Source organism: Camelus ferus, chromosome X (genome assembly GCF_009834535.1).
Source record: "Camelus ferus isolate YT-003-E chromosome X, BCGSAC_Cfer_1.0, whole genome shotgun sequence".
Classification (NCBI taxonomy): domain Eukaryota; kingdom Metazoa; phylum Chordata; class Mammalia; order Artiodactyla; family Camelidae; genus Camelus; species Camelus ferus.
Genome location: NC_045732.1, coordinates 18,118,332 through 18,140,887, shown reverse-complemented (window position 1 = coordinate 18,140,887; position 22,556 = coordinate 18,118,332). Strand labels below are relative to the sequence as shown.

The following is a 22,556-nucleotide window of genomic DNA, read 5'->3' as shown; positions in this document are numbered from 1 at the left end:
TCATCATAGCCCCAAACTGGAGACAACCTAGTTGTCCTTCAACTGGTGAATTTTATCCATGGGATACTAAATGAAGCCAACTCTGATGTGTTCATACAGTAAAATGCCATGCAGTAATAAAAAGGAATGCACTACGGATACAGGCAACAACACAGATGAACCTAGCATGATGCTCAGTGCCAGAAATAACAGACATAACAGACATAAAGGGTCACATATTCTATGATTTCATTTATATGAAATGTTCAGAATAGGCAAAACTATAGAGATGGAAATCAGTCCAGTGGTCACTTGGGGCTGGGGGTGGGAATGGAGTCGACTACAAATGGATACAAGGAAACTTTTGGGGGTGTTGGAAATGTTCTAAAACCGGGTAGTGGTGATAGTTGCCCAACCATATACTTTTAGTAAAACTCAAGAAACTATATACTTTAAAATGGGTGAATTTTATGACATGTAAATGATACTTCGATTTAAAAACGAAGTAGGTAGCATCTTAAAAATGAATTTTTTTTATTTGCATCTACCTTCCTTCTGGGATCTGTATGCCTCCAGGTGTGTTTATTGCTTATGCAGTGGAGCTAATCATCATCAATATCTGGGAAGAAGGAATGCTTTCAAACTCTCCAGAATATTTGAGAGGAGAAGAAAGTAGAATTTAGGGAAATTCTACTTGTCTAAAGAAGCTCCTATTTTTAGTGTGGGGGATGAGAAATTGGAGTAGGCTACTCTTGGCCTTAAACTTTCTTCTGGGCTTTCAGATTAAACCATTATATGAACATCTTCATGCTTACGTGAGGGCCAAGTTGATGGATGTCTACCCTTCCCATATCAGTCCCACTGGATGCCTCCCTGCCCATTTGCTTGGTAAGAAACTCCAGGAATTCCTTGTGTACTTTGCTCTTTGTTATTTCCACCAATAAACTTGTTCTTCGGAGTGAAGGCCCAACATAAAACTTCTGAAAAATTATGTGAATGATAGTGACCTTATAGAAGTTAGTGACCTTATAGAAATCATATTTTGAAAGCCCTTTCTTCAGCAGAAAATCCATTTTAAATTACTCTCTATTGCATTACTTTTTTAATATACATTAAAAGTTATTATGTTGGCCACAATCCAAAGGATAAAGGGGTTATTTAAGGTAACTAGAGAAGGAACCCCAAGTTCAAATGAGAGTGGGAATGGGGAAAATAGGTTTTATTTATTTACATTGGTTGGCTAAGCTCTTGAGGTGGAGTTTGGGATTTTAGCATTACACTGTCAGAAGAAAGGAGCTTGGTTGGCTGAGGGTGGTCAGGGGTGAGAGAAAGACTTTCTAGAATTAAGGTATAGCCTGAGTGAAAGCTTCATAAGTTCATGTTTAATTACACTAATTACTTTTGCTGAAAAATACTTGATTTGGAATCATATGAGTAATGAATGAATTCTTCATAATGAAGGAAGCTTAGAAGGAGAATCAGTCTTCCAAGAACTTTGGATCCTGCCATGGACCCGTTGTAGATCATGCAAGACCTGGGACCCTTTATCAGACTTCCTTATTTCCCACCAGAGTGGCCATCCTCCCCTCCCCTCTCCCCTACCCCAGAAGCCGAGGCCAAATAAAAATACGTGTTTGAAAAGCTTATGTCACGCATACAGAGCATTCCTACTACAGTCAAGCTAAGTTGCTGGTAGCTAATTCTTCTCCTGCTAAGAGAGAGATTCCCTGCTATGGGATTACCCAGAATGTGTCCATTCTTCTATAAGATGGCCTTTAAGAGCTGTGTAAACTACCATTGTAAAGGTATAGTGAGGTACCTGGCACAAGAGTCTGTACTCGGTATATTTTAGCGAGTATTACTGTTATCATCAGGTGTGCACTATTTTCTTTTTTCACGTTAAATATCCTACACAGATTTTCAACCATTCTTTGAAAATTTCACTTTTCTACTTGTTCTCCTTTGGACGAGCTATCCTTTGTTGATATCCCTCTTCAAATATCATTCTCAGAACTGAACAGTTACTCCAGATGAGGGTTTGACCAATATGGAGTTAAAATGGTACCAGGGCTTCCTTTGTTCTAGATGCTGTATTTCTATTCATTTACCTTAAGGTCACATTTGTGTTTTGGAAGCCATGTCATACTGTTTGTTGGGTCCCTTTTGGTCTTTTACATGTGGGTTATGTTTTAGCCTTATGTCACGTATCATATATTTCTATAATAGATAGATTTTTCTTTAAAATTGAAGCATAGGACTTTACATTTATCTCTACTGAGTTTTATCTTTTAAAACATGAGTTCATTAGAGTACTCTTCATGTAGTTGTCTCGCCCTATTCCTTTGGTGCCAAGATTCTGGTCCTGCTATTAGGTTGATTTTTTCTAGATCCATTTTTGCTTTTAGTTTCTGGCCTTAGAATCCAATTTGACATTTGTTTGAGATGTTTAAAAAATCACCCAGTTAAGTGTATTACTATAGTACAGTAATAAAAATGGAACTTAGTTACTAGTTGGTTAGTAGAGAGTCCTAAATGATGATCCTATATGATCTCTCTTGAATCCAACATTAAGGATTACTAACAGTTTAATTTGTAGTGTTTTGTCCCATGGATGATGGATGTATAAATCTGTTTCTAATCTATAATAGCTATGATGTCCCATATATTTAATAAATTGTGCCTTTGAATTGGAAGTTGAAATGTGAGAAACAGGGATGTTTCTCTAATAAGCTTTGCCTGACCTCATAATCTGCCATTTTAAACTTTTAGAGGAGGTATGAAAAGAAGGGAGTGTTGAAAACTTAAAATAAGAGAAGAGAAAAAGAGGTAATGAAAAGGAAGCATAGAAACTAGATTAAATCTAGAATACTCTATGGCCTGTTTACCAATTCCACCGCATGCACTGTGTAAAACCAGGTCTCTACTTCTGCTGTCTTTGTCATGTATTAACCAAGTCTTTTTTTAAATAGGCGATATGTGGGGTAGATTTTGGACAAATCTATACTCTTTGACAGTCCCCTTTGGACAGAAACCAAACATAGATGTTACCGAAGCAATGGAGAACCAGGTAGGAAGAAGAGGTCTTGAAAATCAAATGTACATCCTCAACTTCATTTTTTTTATGCCCTCCTTCCCTTCTTATCTTTTGCAAATGAAACTGTGTAAATAAGAATTTCAAGCTAATTTAAATTTATTTCTGACGTAGCTATCTTTTCATGGAAAAGTAGTTTATAATGCCAGGGACATCAAGTACCTTGAATAACCAATATGCTGTTGATCTTGCTGAGAGATATTAAAAATGGAGATGACCTGAGTTTTCCATTAAGCAATAAGATACAGAATTATCAGCTGGTTGGCATAACTCTTTCTAAAGTTAGTCATGGCTGACTACTCAGTCAGTGATCTCTATGAATAGTAAAAAAAAAAAAGGACATCATTAAAATTTTTTTGCATATTTAAAAAATCCTTGTTGTTAAAAATATTACAAAAGTCTTTAAAATAGTTTTAAAATAACCTTTTTTTTTACCATCTTGGAATAATTGTTTAAATTCTCTGTGTTCTCTTCATTTTTTTCATCTGTTAGTAATTCATTAAACTATACACCGATTTTCTGCATTTGTGCAAATTTTTTTATCATATTTTTAAAATTTTTAAAAAATTTTTGTTGAAGTATAGTCTGTGTACAATGTTGTATTAATTTCTTCTGTGTTCTCCTCCATTGATGAAATCATATTATAGTTATAATTATGTGTTTTTCTTTATTTAGCTATGAGCCTACATTTCTCAGTAGAATCCATAATCATAATTCTCATGGCTGTGTAAAACTTCTTCAGATAGTTGCACCATGATCTACTTTACTATTGATGCATTGCTGGATTTTGGCTTGCTAACAGTTTTAAATGTGTAAGCAGCAGTGCAGGGAGCCCCTTCACCTACATAACAGACTCCTGGGAAAAGTCCACAGCAGAATAAAAACATGAAGCTGCAAGGACCCCAGATTCCTGTAGCTGTTCCAGCCCCACTTCACAGCTGAGCAGCAGCAGAGGCCCATCTTGTGTTGCTCCTTAGCCCATCTACCATGTCTCCTAATGTTACATTGACAACAAACCTATGAGACGGTCAGGACAGGTATTGTGATAGTTCCATGTTGGATGTGAGGAAACTGAGGTTCAGGTAAGTGATTTGCCCAAAGTGGCAACAAAGGTTGGAACTGAGAACTCCTCATATTTCCAGTCTGGTTTTCTGTCCGTTCATTCTTCGTTCAACAGATGTCATGCTCATTAATACCAATATTGCCTGACCTTAAGCGTTTAAAGGTAAAAAAAAAAAAAAATCCATGTTATATCCAGGTTCATCTCCTGAAAGCTGACATAGGAGAAAAACCAAACTTGACAGATCTTTAAGATCAGAGGAAGTTTTCTGTGTCACTAAAAAGTGATTCATTAAATATCTGCCAATTTCACAAACTTAGTTTGACTGATAAGGGCCTTATCGCCAAAGAAGTCTTGGTCAGCTCCAGAGTTAGGTTCCCAGAAGAGCTTGCTGGATGGCAGACACCTACTGTTGCCCCTTTCCAGTTCCAGAACATTCTGAAAGTTAAGATTCTTGTACAGACATTGAAGCCAAGGCCCGCTACCCCATTTGCTGCTGGGTCACTTGTGGGCCTTTTTGGTTCCACAACTTCATGTCTACTCTATTGTTTGTGTCATCCACTGAATCTAGTACCAGGGCCTTGCCCCTTGAAGGAGCTCAATCAAGGATTTTTGGCTTGAGTTGAATAGTTTTTAGCAAAGAGAAGGTCGTTTATGTTTATACTTGGAACATAAAGAATAAAGACCAAAAAAATCACACATAATCTTACCCAGTCTACTGTTAATATTTTTATGGATTTCCTCATTAAGATTATCCTATATAAGCAGTTTATAATATTTTACTTTTCACTTACTATTAAATCATAAAAAATCAATAAAAATTCTTTATAAATCTAATTGCTTTTCATTTTCCATTCCACAAAGGCATCATTATTTATTTAACCATTCTGGTGGTGGTTTCCTTTTTTCCCCCTATTAAAAATCATTGTATATGTTGTACACCTTAAATTTATAGAATGTTATATGTCAAATATATTTCAATTAAAATAACAATAAAAATCATTTAAAATGTAATTCTTTGACCTAATTTCTGAGAATTTTCTAGATTAGTTCCCTAGACATAGAATTACTGAGACAAATAGTGTAAACACTGAAAGCTGTCCGTACATGTTGCCAAATTGCCTTCCAGGAAGGCTCCTCCTTTGTACATTTCCAATAGGAAGAATGCTGTGATTTTAATGCTAGAATCAAATGCTGTTCTTTTTTTTTCCAGTCTTGGGATGCAAAGAGGATCTTCAAGGAGGCTGAGAAGTTCTTTGTGTCTATTGGCCTTCCTAACATGACTCAAGGATTCTGGGATAACTCCATGCTAACTGAGCCAGGCGATGGCCGTAAAGTGGTCTGCCACCCCACAGCTTGGGACCTGGGGAAGGGTGACTTCAGGTAGTGAGGCTGATATTTACACCGCTGATACTAAAACGGGAGATAGTGGAGGGATGTGGATGAATCTGGATTCCTTCTCTGCTTCTCTGAGCATAGAAGAGATGAATGAACTCTCCTTGAACAAAGTCTGGGAGTTCATGAGTGCACATCTGCGCTTTCCAAGGAAAAGGAGCCTGTCTGCAGGCTCTAACTTGAACCTTTAAACAGTTCACCTCATTTGAGATAAAATGCACCCACTAGGGTTACATGGTCATGGGAATGGTGGTATCCCCATTAGGAGGAAAGGTTTGGCGCTAAGATTTACAGAAGATGGGCTATGTGAATTAGGCATTCATCCTCCCCTCCCTGTTTCCCTCTTCTGAGTGAGAGAGGACAGGTGAATAGCTAAGCTGCGATAAAACAGAGAAGGTCGTATGTGTCATAAGAGAGACACAGAGAACACTCTATGGAGAGCAGGAAGATAAGTGACCATACCTGGAATGGGGTTCAGCTCAGACAGGGCTTTTCAGGTGGCATTTGAATGAGGCTTGAAAGATGAGAAGGATTTGGACAGACAGGGCTGGGCAGTACATTGGGCAGGGAGAACAGCAGGATCAAATGCAGAGAGGGTACCTGGCATTGTGTACTGGCGTCCACAGGTTAGGCTAGAAAAAAGGGCACGTCAAGAAGGTTCTGTGTGACAAGGTGGAAGAGAAGGAGGCTGCCACCCCAGAGGTGCTATTTTTCACTGGTATCTGCACTGACAGCCTCTTCCGGACTTCTTTGACTTCTCTCTCTTTCTCCTTTTCCTCTCTCCACTCTGTATATCCTGGGACCTACTAGGGCTTTGTCCTTTGCCCTCTTTTCTGGCCATTCTCCACCTGCTTCATGGGCCATCACATCCACTCCCTGACTTACATGCTAATGATCCCCAAATATCAGTTTCCAGCCCCTTCTCCTGCTACTTCTCTGTCCTGGCTCTACCCAACTGCTGGCTGTGTTCCAAATGCCACATTCTTCTCTCAAGCCATCCTCATTGAGCACTTAAAAGAATGTCATCTTCTTGTCTCTCCCTGCCATCTACTGGCAAACTCTGCAGCATGTTAATCAAGGTCCAGATTGCTCATTGCATCCTGAGTTATACCCTTCCTGGTGCTTCTCGGATACTGTGCCTGCATTTACTCACTGTTATGCCCCAGGCCATGTCCACTGTCACTTAGAGAGTACTTGCCTCAGAGTTTTTGTAGAAGTCTGTTTTTCTTTCTATTAGTCTGTGAGTAGGAGAACAGGGTTCAGGCCTGCCCGTCACATTGTATTGAGCACCTAGTACAGTTTCTAGGACATAAATGGTAAGTCCTTAGGAGTCATTGGTGAATAAATCTTGGAAAGGTGATCTGTGCTATCCAAACCCCATACAACTCTACTGTGATATGTAAGGGAAATTCAATGAGATTCATTTTCATGGTGCCCATTTTTGTTCAGGATCAAGATGTGCACAAAGGTGACGATGGATGACTTCCTGACAGCCCATCACGAGATGGGACACATCCAGTATGACATGGCATATGCCATACAACCCTTCCTGCTAAGAAATGGAGCTAATGAAGGTTTCCATGAAGCTGTTGGGGAAATCATGTCACTTTCTGCAGCAACACCTCACTATTTGAAAGCCCTTGGTCTTCTGCCAGCTGACTTTTATGAAGACAGTGGTATGGACATCTTTTCATGGCATGTTTTGGGGATTCTTTAGTCTGATATGGACAAAGGTGTTTATGGTCGTGTGTAGGATGTATTTAATTTTGCCATATGATGTATTTAGGGGTAACTGGGAACTGCTACTGGTAAAAAAAAGTTTAAGTATATATAACAACATGCCAACTTCTGGCTTTGTATCTTTGCATAAGAGAGAAAACTAAGTGAGCAGCCTTGGGATTCTAAGAACCATTTAAAAGAAGATTTTTAAAACAGGCCCACAAAACTGAACTGGCTTATCCAAGGTCAGCCAGCTAATTAGTGTCGGAGTTCTGACTAGATCCCCCTGGTTCTCGGGAAAAACCAAAATGGTGGAGCTGGAACAGATGCTGAAGACCATTTTGCGGAGGAAGCGGACTGAAGACAAGAGAGGGAACATAACTAGCCCAATGTCAAAAAGCAATGTGGCAGAACCAGAACCAGAGCCTAATCTAAAACTCTTCCCATAATGTTACACAAAGCAGAGCATAGCTTGGAAATTTGGGGGTTCTTAAGGAACAGGTGGTGAAAATCAAGATTGGAAGAGACTGAAACATTTTGTTCATCTTGCTGAAGCAGGAATTTGCCCCTGTAACATCCCCTCTGATCCAGGCTATCTTTCAACATTTGCCTGAGGCAGCCTGTTTCTCTTTGGATGACTTGTACTTGATGGAACACAACAAATATTCGCAAGATACCAGATTTTTCAGTGAGGATTCTTCTGCGTGAAAGAAGGAAACTTAGAGCCAAATATGTTCTTCTTTTCCATGTATTTCTCTATCCTCACTTTAGCTGTTTGGAGCATAAACATCAGTTTTGCTGGCTGGTACCTTTGGTCAGTGAGGTTAAGGCCCATCCGTGTGTAGGCAGTTCACTGTGCCTTGATTTCTGGCTTCAGACCTTTATGATCTCACAAGGACCTGGGTCAATGTAAAGCCATCATGATGTCCAAAAAAGTTACAGTAAACACAGACTCAGTGGGTAATAGATGAGTAGCGGCGTCCTCCCATGAAGGGAGCAGCAAAGGAAAGGGAGTTCACGGTAACCACACCTATTTCCTAATTTTAAAGTATGATTCTCAAGTCCATTAACAGACAATTATTTGTTTTATCATTTTAAAATATTCCTTGACAGCAGGCAAAGATGGTTGAATAACTAAGACAGTACTAGGCATGGTTAAGCCACTGGTTTGAAAAACTGCTTCTTTCCTTGGCTCTGCTCTGATCTGTGAATGATGTTAAACAAATAAGGCTCTTCATTCCTTCTCTCCCTCTCTCCTTCTCCCTCTCTTCCTTTCTTCCAGAAATATTTATTGAGCACATACTATGTGCAAGACATTTTTCTAGACTCTAGAGATATAGTGGTGTGCCAAGTACATGGTATCCCTCTGCTTACATCCCAGTGAGCTTCATTTATACACCAGATGTGAGCTCTACTGCCTTATTACTTCACCAATAAAGGATAAATGAAATAACGTAACTTGTTAAGGCATTTTAAACTCAGGTAAGGGAAATGTCAGTAAATTTAAAGTGCATTGTACTTCTGATGATCCAGGAAATTATTTCCTCTAGGGAGGCTCTTTTTTTAATTTGTTTTTCCCTCCCTGGTTTACTGGCTTTTGGCCATATCTGTTTAATATTCATTGATTTAGCAAAGGCTCACAGAGAGCATCATGTAGCAGACACCAGGCTAGGGATACAGGCTTGACTGAGACATTAACAGTCACTGCCTTCATGGGGCTCACAAGAATAAACAGTATGACTAGGGAAGTAGATGAAAGAGCCCCAGTTAGCTCTGATAAGAAGTGTGTAAGGAAGGCAATTGAAACTAATTTAAAGAAGAAGATTTGGACTTATGTGTGGATTTATTTTACCAGTTCTATCCAAGGCTTCACCCTACTCCACATCCCTCAGCTGAGAAAGCGAGTATATACATATGTATGTATTTATTATATATGTATATTGTATGTATATCCACTGTCAATGTTTCTCATGTAACCATCCCTATAATAAGTATATCTTGAGGAATAATATCTTGAGATTAGGAAATTATCTAACACAAAATGTCCACTGTCATCCTCATCTTAATATTTATTCTTTCCCATTGTACTTCCAGAAACAGAAATAAACTTCCTACTCAAACAAGCACTGACAATTGTTGGAACTCTACCGTTTACTTACATGTTAGAAAAGTGGAGGTGGATGGTCTTTAAGGGTGAAATTCCCAAGGAGCAGTGGATGCAGAAGTGGTGGGAGATGAAGTAAGTCCATGAATATGCAATCAGTAAAATGTTTTCTCATGAGTTTGCTGTTTATTTAAAAGCATTTGGCTGGCCTGTACATACACACACACACACACACACACACACACTAACGGCCTTCTTTTTAAGTCACCATCTGGGTGCCTTCTCAGTTAACGTTTCCTTGGCTCAGCAGGGTCAGGTTACATAATATCTCATGCTCTATCTTCTTAAGTGTTGAGTCACCCATTAAATAGTGACACTATTTAGGAAATGATCAAAGTATTCATTTTGATTTTTTCTTTTGTCCATTCCCTGAAGCAAAAATACTAAGCCCACATTTTAGGTCAAGCTCTGGGGAGCTGATGCTGGTCATGTTGTTCTCCTCGACTCCAAAGAACTTTTAGTCTGTGGAGGGGTGTGGGAAATGAAACCACTGCAATGTGTTGGGTTGTGATGGGAGGGTGTGGGGATCCATGGGCATCCAAGGGGAGATCCAAAGCCCTGGCTGGTGGGTCAGAGGAGGAGAGGCATCCCAGGTGAGCTTTGAGAAGATGTGGGGGTTAACCAGGTATACATAGTGGGGAACAGAGAATTCCAAGCTGGAGAGAGCCTGCTGCATTTGAGCAACAGAGAGTGATAACTTCCAGTAGTTTCAGCACTACATCATTCATCACTGTATCCCAAGTGCCTTGCACAGTACCTGGCACATGTAGGTATAAAATAATTGGTGAAAGTGTTACAAGAAGAAGGAAGGAAGGGAGGGAAGAAGGAAGGAAAGAAAGAAATCTCCCCACCATCTATTAGTCAGATTCCTGTCAATTATTTTTCTTTATTTTTCTTACTTTCCCTTTTTGTAGTGAAGATCTACCATTATAACATTCAGCCCCATACCCATAAATTTGAGTCAGTGCCGCTCTTCTGCCAAGAGTCTTTCTGTTAACATAAATCCTCCTTGGGAGGAAGGAGGCAGCATCTATAGCAGCTGTTTCTAGCACTTGAGTATTACCGAAATGATGTCTATCGTGATCCCACAATCAGAAAGGATGAATGTATTCTGTTTAAACAATGCCAAATACATGGTTTCCCTACCTTTTCTTTCTGATTGAATTAATTTTGATCCCTTATAGTTTCTTTCCAAAGGTACATGGAATCAGACCCTTCCAATGATTCATGAATACATTCATTACTCCATTCATCCAACAAATACACATAGAGTCTTTTCTTAGCATCTGGCACTGTGTTTGGCACTGGAACTCTAAAGATGATCCAAACACAGCCCCGCCGTCTGGTGCTCAAGTCTCAGGGCAAGGAGGAGCTGTATGTGAACAGTGCTAAAACAGAGAAATGGCCAAGGAGGTGCAGCTAGAGAAGGCGGAAGGAGCTGGAGGGCTCACTGTACTGGCGGGTGGTTCGGATCGGGAGCAGGCCTCACAGAGAAGGGGCCATTTGAGCCAGCCTTGGAGAATAAGATTTCAATTTTAGAAAATTCTGTCTACCAGGAGTATATAAAATATGGTGCCAGAGAGGAATTATTAGGACTTTCACAGTTTTTGGCCACACAATGCACTCTATTAGTGTTTTTTCAATACAACGTTGTAAACCGATATTACTTCAACTAATAAATAAATAAATAAATTAGTGTTTTGAAGGTTCAACTATCTTCTAGTGGTCTAGACTAGCTGAATTTAAAAAGATAGAGGTAACTACATCATGGGCTGTATTCCGTCATTTTTTACACTGTTTCTATTTCATCTGACAACCAATTCCATTATAAAAGCCATTGGCTGATGCAACCGCACCAGCTGCACCCAGCTGCGCTTTCTCATGGTGAGTGATCCACAGCTAACATAGCTTCATTTCTCCCCAAAGGCGAGAGATAGTCGGGGTGGTGGAACCGCTGCCCCATGATGAAACATACTGTGATCCGGCGTGTCTGTTCCACGTTGCTGAAGATTACTCATTCATCCGGTAAATGACAGCTTTCTTCTTATTGTTTAACTCCTAGGATTTGGGGACAGAATGATGACTATAATCTCTCTTTCTATCTCCAACTACCTCCCCCCTAGAACCTCAAAATAGACGATCAGTTTCAATTCGTTTTAACTCAACTCAATTTATTGGGTTAAATAAAACTTATGTGAGATCTTTTCTCCACCATCAAGGAATTTACAATATCCTTGGGAGAAATTAAAAAATATCTTTCTTTGTCTTCTTGTTCCTGGCAGAGTTCAGAGTAATTCTAATGGAAAAAACATGTTTAACATGAAATCTAAAAACCTCTATTCTTCACCTATTGGCCCCAGATCTTGAATTGGCTGAGCCTCAGTTTCTTTATTTGTAAAGTGGAAATCATACTCTTGACCTGCCATAAGGATCGAATGGCATCATTTATATGAAAGGGCTCTAAATCCATAAAACACAGTACAGATGTGAGCTAAGATTTAACAAAGGTATACTGCCTTTTTATCAGCTGATACACGAATCTAAGTACGATGACTCTGTAGGGTTTGTGTTTGGGTCTTTCTGGAGGGGAAAGAGGTTTGACTGGTCCTTCTTTGGTTATTAGGGCCTCAAAATTTAAATATATGCCCCAATCTATGACTCTATCCCAGAAACTAAATGCGGGACAAATTTTTGTCTGTTTGTATCTTTTACAGATATTACACAAGGACCATTTATCAATTCCAGTTTCATGAAGCCCTTTGCCAAATAGCAAAACATGAAGGTCCCCTGTACAAATGTGACATCTCAAATTCTACCGAAGCAGGACAGAAGCTGCTGTAAGAAGTGCTTCCAAATATTCAGCCTCTCCTACTATTCAGTATGACTCTTTTCCATGCCTGGGTTTGAATTTGATTTCTTTGTTCTAAAAAGAAAATTTAGGGCCTCCGAATGTCCTCATCCACAAGTGAGATGTTTGTTTTGTGGTCCCACAGGAACCTAGACCATGTGATGGCTGGACAGGCCCCCTCCTCTCTCCATGTCATAACTCCAGAGCTTTCTGTACTCACTGGAAGGGAAGAGATTGAAGGATGAATCCATCTGTTAACGTGCCTTATTTTCTTACTCACCAGGGGCAAACTTACGCCAAAGAGGAGAAACCAGAGATTGTACATGTAAATCTATGTGTATCTGGAGTCCCTCAAAAGACCCTAAACCCACCCTCCCCTTTGTTCATGTAGCCAAATGCTGAGCCTTGGAAAATCAGAGCCGTGGACCTTAGCACTGGAAGGCTTGGTAGGAGTAAAGACTATGGATGTCAAACCACTGCTCAACTACTTTGAGCCCTTGTTGACCTGGCTCAAAGACCAGAACAGGAATTCTTTCGTGGGATGGAGCACGGACTGGACTCCATGTGAGTACCCTGAGCTGACGCAGTTCTCATTGCCCCTTTTCTGTTTTCCCTAATCCTCTCTGGCCCCAGGCTCTTGGGACTGTGACACAGCTGAGTATGTTTTCCCTCTACTTAGACCCTGCTTCTGACTGTGCTGTGGAGGCAGCTGCCATTTTATCTGGGAGGAAACATTTATTGAGTCCCTACTAGGTATTTGGCACAGTGAAAACTGCATCTCTCTCTCTCTTTCTCTCTCTCTCTCTCTCTTTCAAGTCAGCTTTATTAGCTCCATATTTAAAATGAAAGAGTATGTAACAGTCCCCAACCCACTGTATTCAAATCCTGCTCTTCAAAGATAAATACTTTTTAACAGTTTTAATGCTATTACCTCTTCTTTCTGGCAGTTATAGTCACATTTCTAAACAATTTGTTTATATTGTCATTTCTCCATTGGTCACTTCTGTCTACTCTTCCACCTCCTTTTCCACCCAATGAAGTTTAACATAATTTTTAGTGATGAAATTATCAATATTTACATCATTATGCCTCCAGAATCAAATAATATACTATTTTATATCCTTTCTTATGTGGCTTTTTGTTTGTCCTGAAGTTTCTACTACCTTTTTCTTTTTGCGTGCTTAATTTGCTATCAACGTTGCATTCATCTTTTCCAACTATTCCAATATATCTATTCTTTTCAGTCTCATTTTTCCCTAAAGAATTCCCTCTTAGAGTCTCACATCTTTCCGTCTCAATCTGGACCACAGTTTTCACCCTCAGTCATCCATTTGCTGCTGTCCGGGGTTGAACCCACTGCCTCCTGGGCGCCATGTCTTCTTTTGTGGATTACCTCTTGTTTTGCTACAGCACAGCCTCCAAGTGACTTTCTAAGCAAGAGCTCATGGGGTAGGAGCATCAACTGACCCACAAAGGGGCTTTAACCATTCCTGGACATTCATTCCCCTTGTTTTCAGTCCAGTATCTTCTTCCCACCCCCTGCTATATCTGAATCCCAAGCCTCTCCAGGATTCTCTGGAACTTGGGGGGTCTGTACTGCCTCTGTGTACATATTAGGCTCTTCCTGACCCTTGAGAAAACACTTACCACTCCTCCATAACTTCTCATTTTCCAAAAATGTGTTTCTACCTTTAAAAAATTCCGTAACTATCACTTTAGTGGGATCTTGGGAGAGGAAGGAAATAAACACACATGGTCAATCTGTCATCTGTGACAACAGTCTGTTATTTCTCTTTAATCAGATACTGACCAAAGCATCAAAGTAAGGATAAGCCTAAAATCAGCTCTTGGAGACAAAGCAGTGAGTATTCTGGACAGTGTGTCTATTACTTTTCTATGCATTCCCTTAAATTGGACACATGGTTCTCTTAAAAGCTACAAGCCCCAGATTCTGGCCTTTGGCTTTTGGGTTGGTTTTTTTAGTAATGCATTCCTTATTGGATTGGCTGTGCCTGCTTTTTCCTTGTTACTTTGAAGGTGTTACGAAGATCGATGAGAAAACATCCAATCTTAAGTATCAAATATCCCCCCTCCCAATTCGCTCTTATCACCATTACTTGTATTTTGAGGAAGAGGACATGGTTATATTTTGAGAGATTGTTTTTAGAAGTAGTGTAGGTAGTTTTTGCTTTGTTTTGTTTTAGTCAATCATCTATATGCTAGAAGCTTGTTTTAATCTTTGACCCCAGCCTTGGACCTGCTTAATCAGAATCTGCATTTTAATCAGCGCCTGGGTGGTTTGTAGACACAATAAAGACTGGGAAGCTCTGGTTTAGAACACTGTTTCTCAAACCTGGCTGTACGGTGGAGTCATTTGAGATGTTTTAAAAATATTCATGCTTTGAGTCTCGCTCCCAGACATTCTGACTTCATTGCTCTGGAGTGTGGCATCAGGAGTCGGAAAAGCTCCCCAGGTGATTGTAATTACAGCACAGTTTGAGAACCACCAATGTAGAGATGCATTTCAGGACGACAAAATGTTTTACAGAAAATCATATTCCTGACACCTTCAGGTGAATTATTTTAATCAGCTCGTGCTTTCTCCTAAGCACCTGCTTCAGGTTATCCAGTTTGAAGGAGTAGCAGCTTTGATTGGGAAAGAGGAAAGCAGAGGGCCACCCCAGGCAGATGGGGATCAAAGGCCTGGGTGTGGGTGGCACTCCGAAGGTTTTACAGGATTGGAGGGCAACCTGGCATTATTGGATAAAACAGTCCAAGATGCTACAGAAACTGTCTCTTGCATTGGATAGGCCCAGAGATTGTATTTCTACCCTTACTTTTCCTGGGAAGTTAAATATTGTCCAAGGCTCCACAGTAGTTGTAGTGTAATTGTCATAGATAAGTAAGACATCAAAATATCAATAACAATAGGAGTTAAAAAAATGAACATTTAAGGAGGAAATAATAAAAATGGAGGCACATCACTTCCCAAACTCTAAAAGTTGAAGTTCCGATTTCTTAGCAATCATTGAATGTCTCTGGGATTATTTCTTTCTGTCATATTTTTATTAGCTCTTCCTTGGACTAATAAATTTTGATTACTTTGATTTATTTGTGGGAGAGAGTGAGCTCCACGTCCTTCTGTTCTGCCATCTTGAAGCCCCTCCTCTAAAGTATCCAGTAGATCAGGATCCCTTTCAATTATCTTCTTTTGTCTTGATATTTGTCCCCATGTCCTCTTTCCAGGCCTTGCGGGATTAGTAAATAGTCTTCAGAGGGGCTGATGGTGTAACGTTGAGGCCAATTCACTGAGCAGCAGGCTGCTTTGATGAGACCAGAACCACACTTGTAGCCACCTACACATCAGGACCAGAATAGCTGCCCAGTTCCAACTATTTCAAGGCAAAGTCCAACTACATCTTTGATGCCATTTTGAGAAATTAGCCTTTAATTTTTTTGAATATAGAAATAGTAACCAGAATATTATTAGTGATATTAATACTATCATTATTACTGTTAAAGCAGCTTTTCCCAACACCTGAGTGATATCAAGCAGAGGTCAACTTGGCAATCCTTTTGTGAAATCTTGTAATTGTTTTTCCTTAAAGGGAAAGAAGAGACGCAAACTTTGTGCTATTCATTGATCTCTACTGCCACCTACTGGAGGAAAGAGTGAATGCTTTTTTTCTCTTTCAACAAGTTTTATACACCACCCATTTGTTTAGCACTGAAAGCCAAGAACAAATGATCCTGTTTACAAAAAGAAAAAAATGTTTTCCTTTGAACTTCAAGAATTTCTTTTTCTTTTATGCTTATACATATCTGAGAACTTGTTATAAAAATAGTAAAAACTCAGCATATCTGTCTACAGTATACAGACATTTTAACCAAAACCAATGGTTTACATGACTCCCGCCTATAAACCTGCCTTCACGGCGTTAATTTTGGCTCACATCAAACTAAGTTAAAAGGGCCAGTGAACCCAGTGGTTCTTAAAGCGTGGATGCTGGACCAGCACTACTAGCACCACCTGGGAGCTTGTTAGAGCTGCAAATTCTTGAGTCTCATTCCAGACCTTCTAAATTAGAAATTCTGAGGTAGGGCCCAGTATTCAGTGGTTTAACAGGCCCTCCAGGTGACACTGATGAACACTCGAGCTGGAGGTCACTGACAGTGCCTAGCAAGAATCTTTGGAATCTCAGACAACTGAAAAATAATGCTTGTGGAGTATCAGTTTAACGTAACCCATGATCCCTCTGAACAGTGCTTTCCTTTTGAATTTACAGTATGAATGGAATGACAATGAAATGTACTTGTTCCAGTCATCTCTTGCCTATGCCATGAGAAAGTATTTTTTAAAAGTCCAAAACCAGACCATTCTTTTCGGGTGAGTTCACTTGTGCCCTCAAGTTCCTCCAACCCGTACTTCCCTTCCTCTTGGGTTTAAGAAAATATTACACTTAAACTTTTATTCCAGTGAAATTAAGAAAAATCTCTTACTAACTTTTAAACCTCTGATATCCTGGGATTGGGGCCACTTTATTTGGGGATGACTGTGACTTATTTGACTTGTCAATTGCAAGAGCACTGTTCTTATTAGATGGCCCCCTCCTCGTCTCTCTCCTCCCCTCCCCTCCCCTCCTCTCTCCCCTTCTTTTCCTCAAATGCTCTCAGCCACCCTCAGCTCTGAAAAAAGGGAGAAATGACTGCTTTCATTGAGCTTATATTCTAATGTATGTGTTTTATGTGAGTGTGCATGTGTTATAGACCACCGACAAAATATATAAGAGAAATATAGTAGAATTAGATAGTGATAAATGTTAGGGAGTGCTGGGGTGTGTGTGTGTGTAGAGTTCAATTTTAACTAAAATGGTCAGAAAAGGCCTTGTTCATATTTGAGCACATAGCTGAAGCAGGAAAGAGAGCCAGTGGTGCAGACAACGGGGGCGGGGGGAATGTTTCAGGGGAAAATAGCAGGTGGAAAGACCCCGAGGAACAAATATCCACCTGTTGAAGGACCAGCAAGGAGGCCAGTGTGGCTGGAGCAGAGGGAGACAATAGGAGGCAAGCGGGAGATGTAGGCAGGGTAGTCCCCGGCCGTGGGCGTGGGAAGGCGAGGAGAAAGTTCACGTGGGCCTTGCAAGCCAGTCTCAGGACACTGGCTTCCATTCTGAGTGAGAAAGGCTCTGGGCCACAGGGTCAGCCTTAGGCTTTATTAGATCAGTCTGGCAGCTGTGAGAGCACAGTCTTGTCACGTTGTGCTGTAAGCACCCGCTCTCCGTCACCGCGGGGTGTACCATACCGGTTTGCTCTGGGCAGGGCCGGGTGGGAATATGTAAATGCACCACCTCTGCCTCAGAAACTGAGCCATCCCTGCCTAGCATCTTGTTGACCACAGTCCTGGCTCACCAAGGACTCCTCGCTGATTCTTCTGGTGCTTTCAGTTTGAAGTATTTCTGTCATTGAAAAAGAACCGCGGTTCTCCTACGGTGGCCGAACCAATAGTGCCAAGATTTGCTATCACAATTTCCATAGCTGAGTTCATTCACTTTGGGTGGTGTTCCGGTTTTTTGGACAATGACATCCTTCCATTAGCGGCCCCACCCATGTCTCTCTCCTTTACCCTGAGGTCCTCCCCTTCATCTCCTTTTCACCGGCAGAAATCTTCACTCTCTTTATTGTGTCCTCCGTGCCACAAGGGGAGCTGTTTCTTTGGTTTCTCCACAGGGTGGAGGACGTGTGGGTGAGTGATTTGAAACCAAGAATCTCCTTCAGCTTCTTTGTCACTTCACCTAAAAATGTGTCCGACATCATTCCTAGAACTGAAGTCGAAGAGGCCATCAGGTGATATTTTATTTTCAAATGAACTATATAAGTGCGACAAGAACTGTAAGGAATATTTAGGGTGCTCTTACACCACCAGGCACCATTCTGAATCATTTACATGTTTTTGCTCATCTGAAAAACGTGGGGTTTCATTCCAGAACGATCTCATAGCAAGGGAATTGTCTTGATTGGGTTTCTCCTGATGCAGGTCCTCAGACAAGGATTTGAGTGTAAGTAGTTTCTTTGGGAAGTGATCTCAAGAAACACTGATAGAGAAATGTGGGCAGGAGACAGCAAGGGAAGAAGGGAATAAATGACACATTATGAGCAAGTGGCTACTGTGGGCAACTTGAGTGCCATTCTGCTGGGGAATTCTGGGAGACGGTGTAGAACATGCAGCTGAATTGTCCCATCAGATCTGGGGTGTTTATTTACCATCTCCTGGGAGTCATGGGTGAGAACTGCTTACAGGTGGCAGTAACCCCTCTACATTGCTGGCCAGCAGACAGGGCCAAATCTTGCGGCTTGGGAATTCTTCCAGGCCAAGGCAGCAGGTACTGGCTGAAGGAAGTCTGGCCAGCACACCCAGAAAATGGTAAGTGCAGAGCGGACATACACAGGGGTTGCTGTCATGTGCTGTAGGGACTTCGTTGTAGGATTCATTTAACCAAAGTCTGGAACAAGGTGGGCAAGGATAGTATTCCTTAGACATTGTTTAGCCTCCACATCAGAAGATGAACTTGGTAGTATGGAGATTCCTTAAAAAACTAAAAATAGAGCTACCATATGATCCAGCAGTCCCCCTCCTGGGCATATATCTGGAGGAAACTCTAATTTGAAAAGATACATGCACCCCAATGTTCAAGGCAGCATTATTTACAATAGCCAAGATATGGAAACAACCTGAATGTCCATTGACAGATGACTAGATAAAGAAGTTGTGGTAGATATAAATAATGGAATACTACTCAGCCATAAAAAATAATGAAATAATGCCTTTTGCAGCAACATGGATGGACCTGGAGACCATCATTCTACATGAAGCCAGAAAGAGAAAAATACCATATATCACTTATATGTAGACTCTAAAAAATGAGACAAATGAACTTATTTACAAAACAGAAACAGATCACAGACATAGAGAACAAACTTATGGTTGCTAGGGATGAAAGGGAGGGTGGTGGAGGGATAAATTAGGAGTTCAGGATTTGCAGATACTAACTACTATATATAAAATAGATAAATGACACAGTCCTACTGTATAGCACAGGGAACTATACTCAATACCTTGTAATAACCTATAATTGAAAAGAATATGAAAAGGAATATACATACATATATATATATATATATATATATATATATATATATAACTGAATCACTGTGCTGTACAACAGAAACTAACACAACATTGTAAACTAACTATACTTCAATTAAGAAAAAGAGGAACTTGGTATTGGCAGTGAGCGTTGAGAAGGAACAGTTTTCTCAATTTGCCTCAGCTGTTTCTCAAAACAGCAAAAGTGAAGACTGGATAGATGTAGGTATTTGCCCTAGCTGTTAAAGAAACAAACAAAAACCCAAAAAACTTGAGATACCTGCTGCAACGGAGATGCTCACTAGGTGGCGCCCCTGAGCTGCCGTTCATCTTCGGAAGCCGAATCAGGATCTGAAGGGCAGTGTGCCTAGAAAATCCGGTTTAGTAGGGTATCCAATGCGACCACGCCTAGAGACTCACTGGCTGCCTCCAAGTGATTTGTCTTGGGGGAAAGTGCCAGCTGTGGTCATCGTGAAAGAGCCCAGCCCTCCTGCAAGCTGCAGGGGTCCTCAAACTTCCTGTTTCCAGAATGACGAGACTCTTCAAGGCGGAGGTTGCCAGGGGTCACGTGGCTAATTCTGCTTTGACCTACCTCTCTATCTGGGTGGACTCTGACCTCCTGACTATACCCAAGGGCAGAGCGATGGGATCCCAGACACTTTGGTTTTCAATCCAGAATATTGAACATTTCACTATTTTTTGTTTTTGTTTTAAAAATCATCTTTGATGTACTTTGATTTCATGGTGATTGTAGATGTACATTTTTGAGATAAGCCTTATCAAATTCGTTTGGGAACAATAATATAAATAATTGCACGCAATTTTATTTTGCCTAAGTGTCCCTTTTGCCTAAATGTTTTGCTTTGGGGAATAGGATGTCCCGGAGCCGTATCAATGATGCTTTCCGCCTGGATGACAACAGCCTGGAGTTTCTGGGTATTCAGCCGACTCTAGGGCCCCCTTACGAACCGCCTGTCACCGTATGGCTGATTATCTTTGGGATCGTGATGGGACTGGTAGTGGTTGGGATTGTCGTGCTCATCTTCACTGGGATCAGAGATCGAAGGAAGTAAGTGACCTTTCCTAGACTTACCTATCCTAAAACAGAAAGGTTTAGGGAAAACAAACTGGAAAGTTTGTAGTATCTGGTAGGTTGTACAAGCCAACTACTTACTTGGACAATTTTGCACCTAAATTTTCTTGGGCATCCCCTAGAAATGTACCAGATTTCATCAGCACTTTGCCTTCCTAGCAAATCCTACCATACAGATGTCCAGCCTGGGGTTTACTGGCATGCCCGGGTCAACTCCATCCTGGCCACAGCATCATTTCCCTGCTGCTAAGAGGCACTCCAAACTCAGCAGGGGTGGGTAGGCTCAGGGGATTATCCTTACTGATGAGTCCTCCTTGGTCTAGAAGTGACCCTAGAGATTGGATTAGTGGTGGGTTTGAACTGTGAAATCAAGAATGAGCTCTGAGAGTTGCTTCTGACTACTACACTGGAATCTTCATTCCTCCTTGAGTAGCCCAGATGCCTTTCTGTCCCCTCAGTTCTTGAGTCAGATGCCCTCTCATTTGTTCTTGAACTGAAGATCCAAGTTAATTGAGGATTTAAATCACTAGAGACCTGATTTATAGTCTTGCTCTGCCAGTAGATTTGTTTTCTGACCTTGAGAAATCATTTACTTTTGTTGGGCTTATGTAATTAAGGTTAATAATATTTTATAGCACCTAACAAAACACTTCAGGTTGTTTAAACATGTTCTTGTTTCAATTTTTACAGGCACTAGTCTATTTTGCTCATTCTTTACTATAGAGATTTTTTGTTCCCCAAAATAGATTCATTTTAAAAATTAGGCATTGGCTAGAATACAGTCATATAGTTCAAATTTTTTAAATGCAAAATGGGACTTAGAGTCTCCCTGTCACTTTTTGCTTCCAAGTTCCCTTCCCAAAGTCAGTAAAAAGGATCTGTTTTTCAGAGACCGGATTAATCAGAATCTGCATTTTAGTAAGATTCCCCAGGTGACTGATACGCACATTTGAGAAGCACTCTTCTGTATACTAAAAATTGGCACATGTGATGCTGTTCCAAAGTGAATTCATTAAAGAAATTATGTGGGGGCACCCCCTTCATGCTACACACTATGTTAATAGAAGGTACACAGAAAAATAGGACTGTCAATCCTGCTCAGTACTTTCATACATTAATGTTCTCAGCACATGTATGACATAAATGTGTGATTATCTTCATGTATATATAAGACTGAGATTCCAGGAGGCCAAGAAACTTTCTCACATTTACACAGCTAGTCAGTGACACGTGACGATATATCTCAGTTTGTAAAGCTGATTGTTTTACTACAAAGAGGTCTACCCTGGTCTTTATACTTTGGAAGCTGATAACTTAGTAGGGAAGCTCTTTAAAATGAAAGTGACTGGCTAAATAACCACCAAGTTCCTGAAAATAATAATAATGGTTAATATTTATTAAGGATTATACACCAGGTAGTGTCAGTACTCTGCCAGCATTATTTCACTGACGTCACATAATGGCTATCATTTTCCAAATAGGCAGACTGAGGTCCAGAGGCCCCCTCTCTGTGACTCTAGAGCTTATACAGTAACCAGTCTGCTATGCTCAGCCAGGCATCATGCCAACAGATCATGGGGCTAAAGAAGTGAATGCAATGCACTCTGGGTGCTTATAGTCCGTTAAGAGGGTCTGATATGCAAATGAGACCAGCAGTGATTGAATGCTGAGATGTGAAAGATGCCTGAGCCCAGTGGAGTCCAAGAGAGGCCATGTCATTCTAAGATCATGATATTAAGTTGACTTCACTTTATTTAACAGGAAAAAACAAGCAAGCACTGAAGAAAATCCTTATGGTTCCGTGGACTTGAGTAAAGGAGAAAACAATTCAGGATTCCAAAATGGTGACGATGTTCAGACTTCATTTTAGAAAAATCTATTTTATTTCCTCTTGAGGTGATTTTATTGTATGTAAATGTTAGTTTCACGGTACAGAAAATATAAGATTATAAGGATGTCATTAAATGTCAAAACTGTGGCTCTGTTTGGAAAAAGTTGTCCAGAGAAGATACACCTGAGGAGAGGGCATCTTCACTTGCATTGCTTTTAGTATTTGTTTCTGC

The 22,556-nt window shown here is 40.5% G+C and overlaps 1 protein-coding gene across 1 annotated transcript in view; it reads left to right on the top strand.

Annotated features, from left to right (window-relative positions):
- Nucleotides 1-22,556, top strand: part of ACE2 (angiotensin I converting enzyme 2) — a 37,483-nt gene extending 14,927 nt beyond the window's left edge. The window contains exons 7-19 of the mRNA XM_006194201.2: nucleotides 762-867; nucleotides 2,949-3,046; nucleotides 5,344-5,513; nucleotides 6,975-7,201; nucleotides 9,339-9,483; nucleotides 11,335-11,433; nucleotides 12,123-12,245; nucleotides 12,648-12,820; nucleotides 14,059-14,117; nucleotides 16,543-16,643; nucleotides 17,984-18,100; nucleotides 20,275-20,469; nucleotides 22,255-22,556. Of these exons, the coding sequence (XP_006194263.1) occupies nucleotides 762-867; nucleotides 2,949-3,046; nucleotides 5,344-5,513; nucleotides 6,975-7,201; nucleotides 9,339-9,483; nucleotides 11,335-11,433; nucleotides 12,123-12,245; nucleotides 12,648-12,820; nucleotides 14,059-14,117; nucleotides 16,543-16,643; nucleotides 17,984-18,100; nucleotides 20,275-20,469; nucleotides 22,255-22,363 (1,722 nt within the window). The 3' untranslated portion in view covers nucleotides 22,364-22,556. The remainder of the gene's footprint in view (nucleotides 1-761; nucleotides 868-2,948; nucleotides 3,047-5,343; nucleotides 5,514-6,974; nucleotides 7,202-9,338; nucleotides 9,484-11,334; nucleotides 11,434-12,122; nucleotides 12,246-12,647; nucleotides 12,821-14,058; nucleotides 14,118-16,542; nucleotides 16,644-17,983; nucleotides 18,101-20,274; nucleotides 20,470-22,254) is intronic.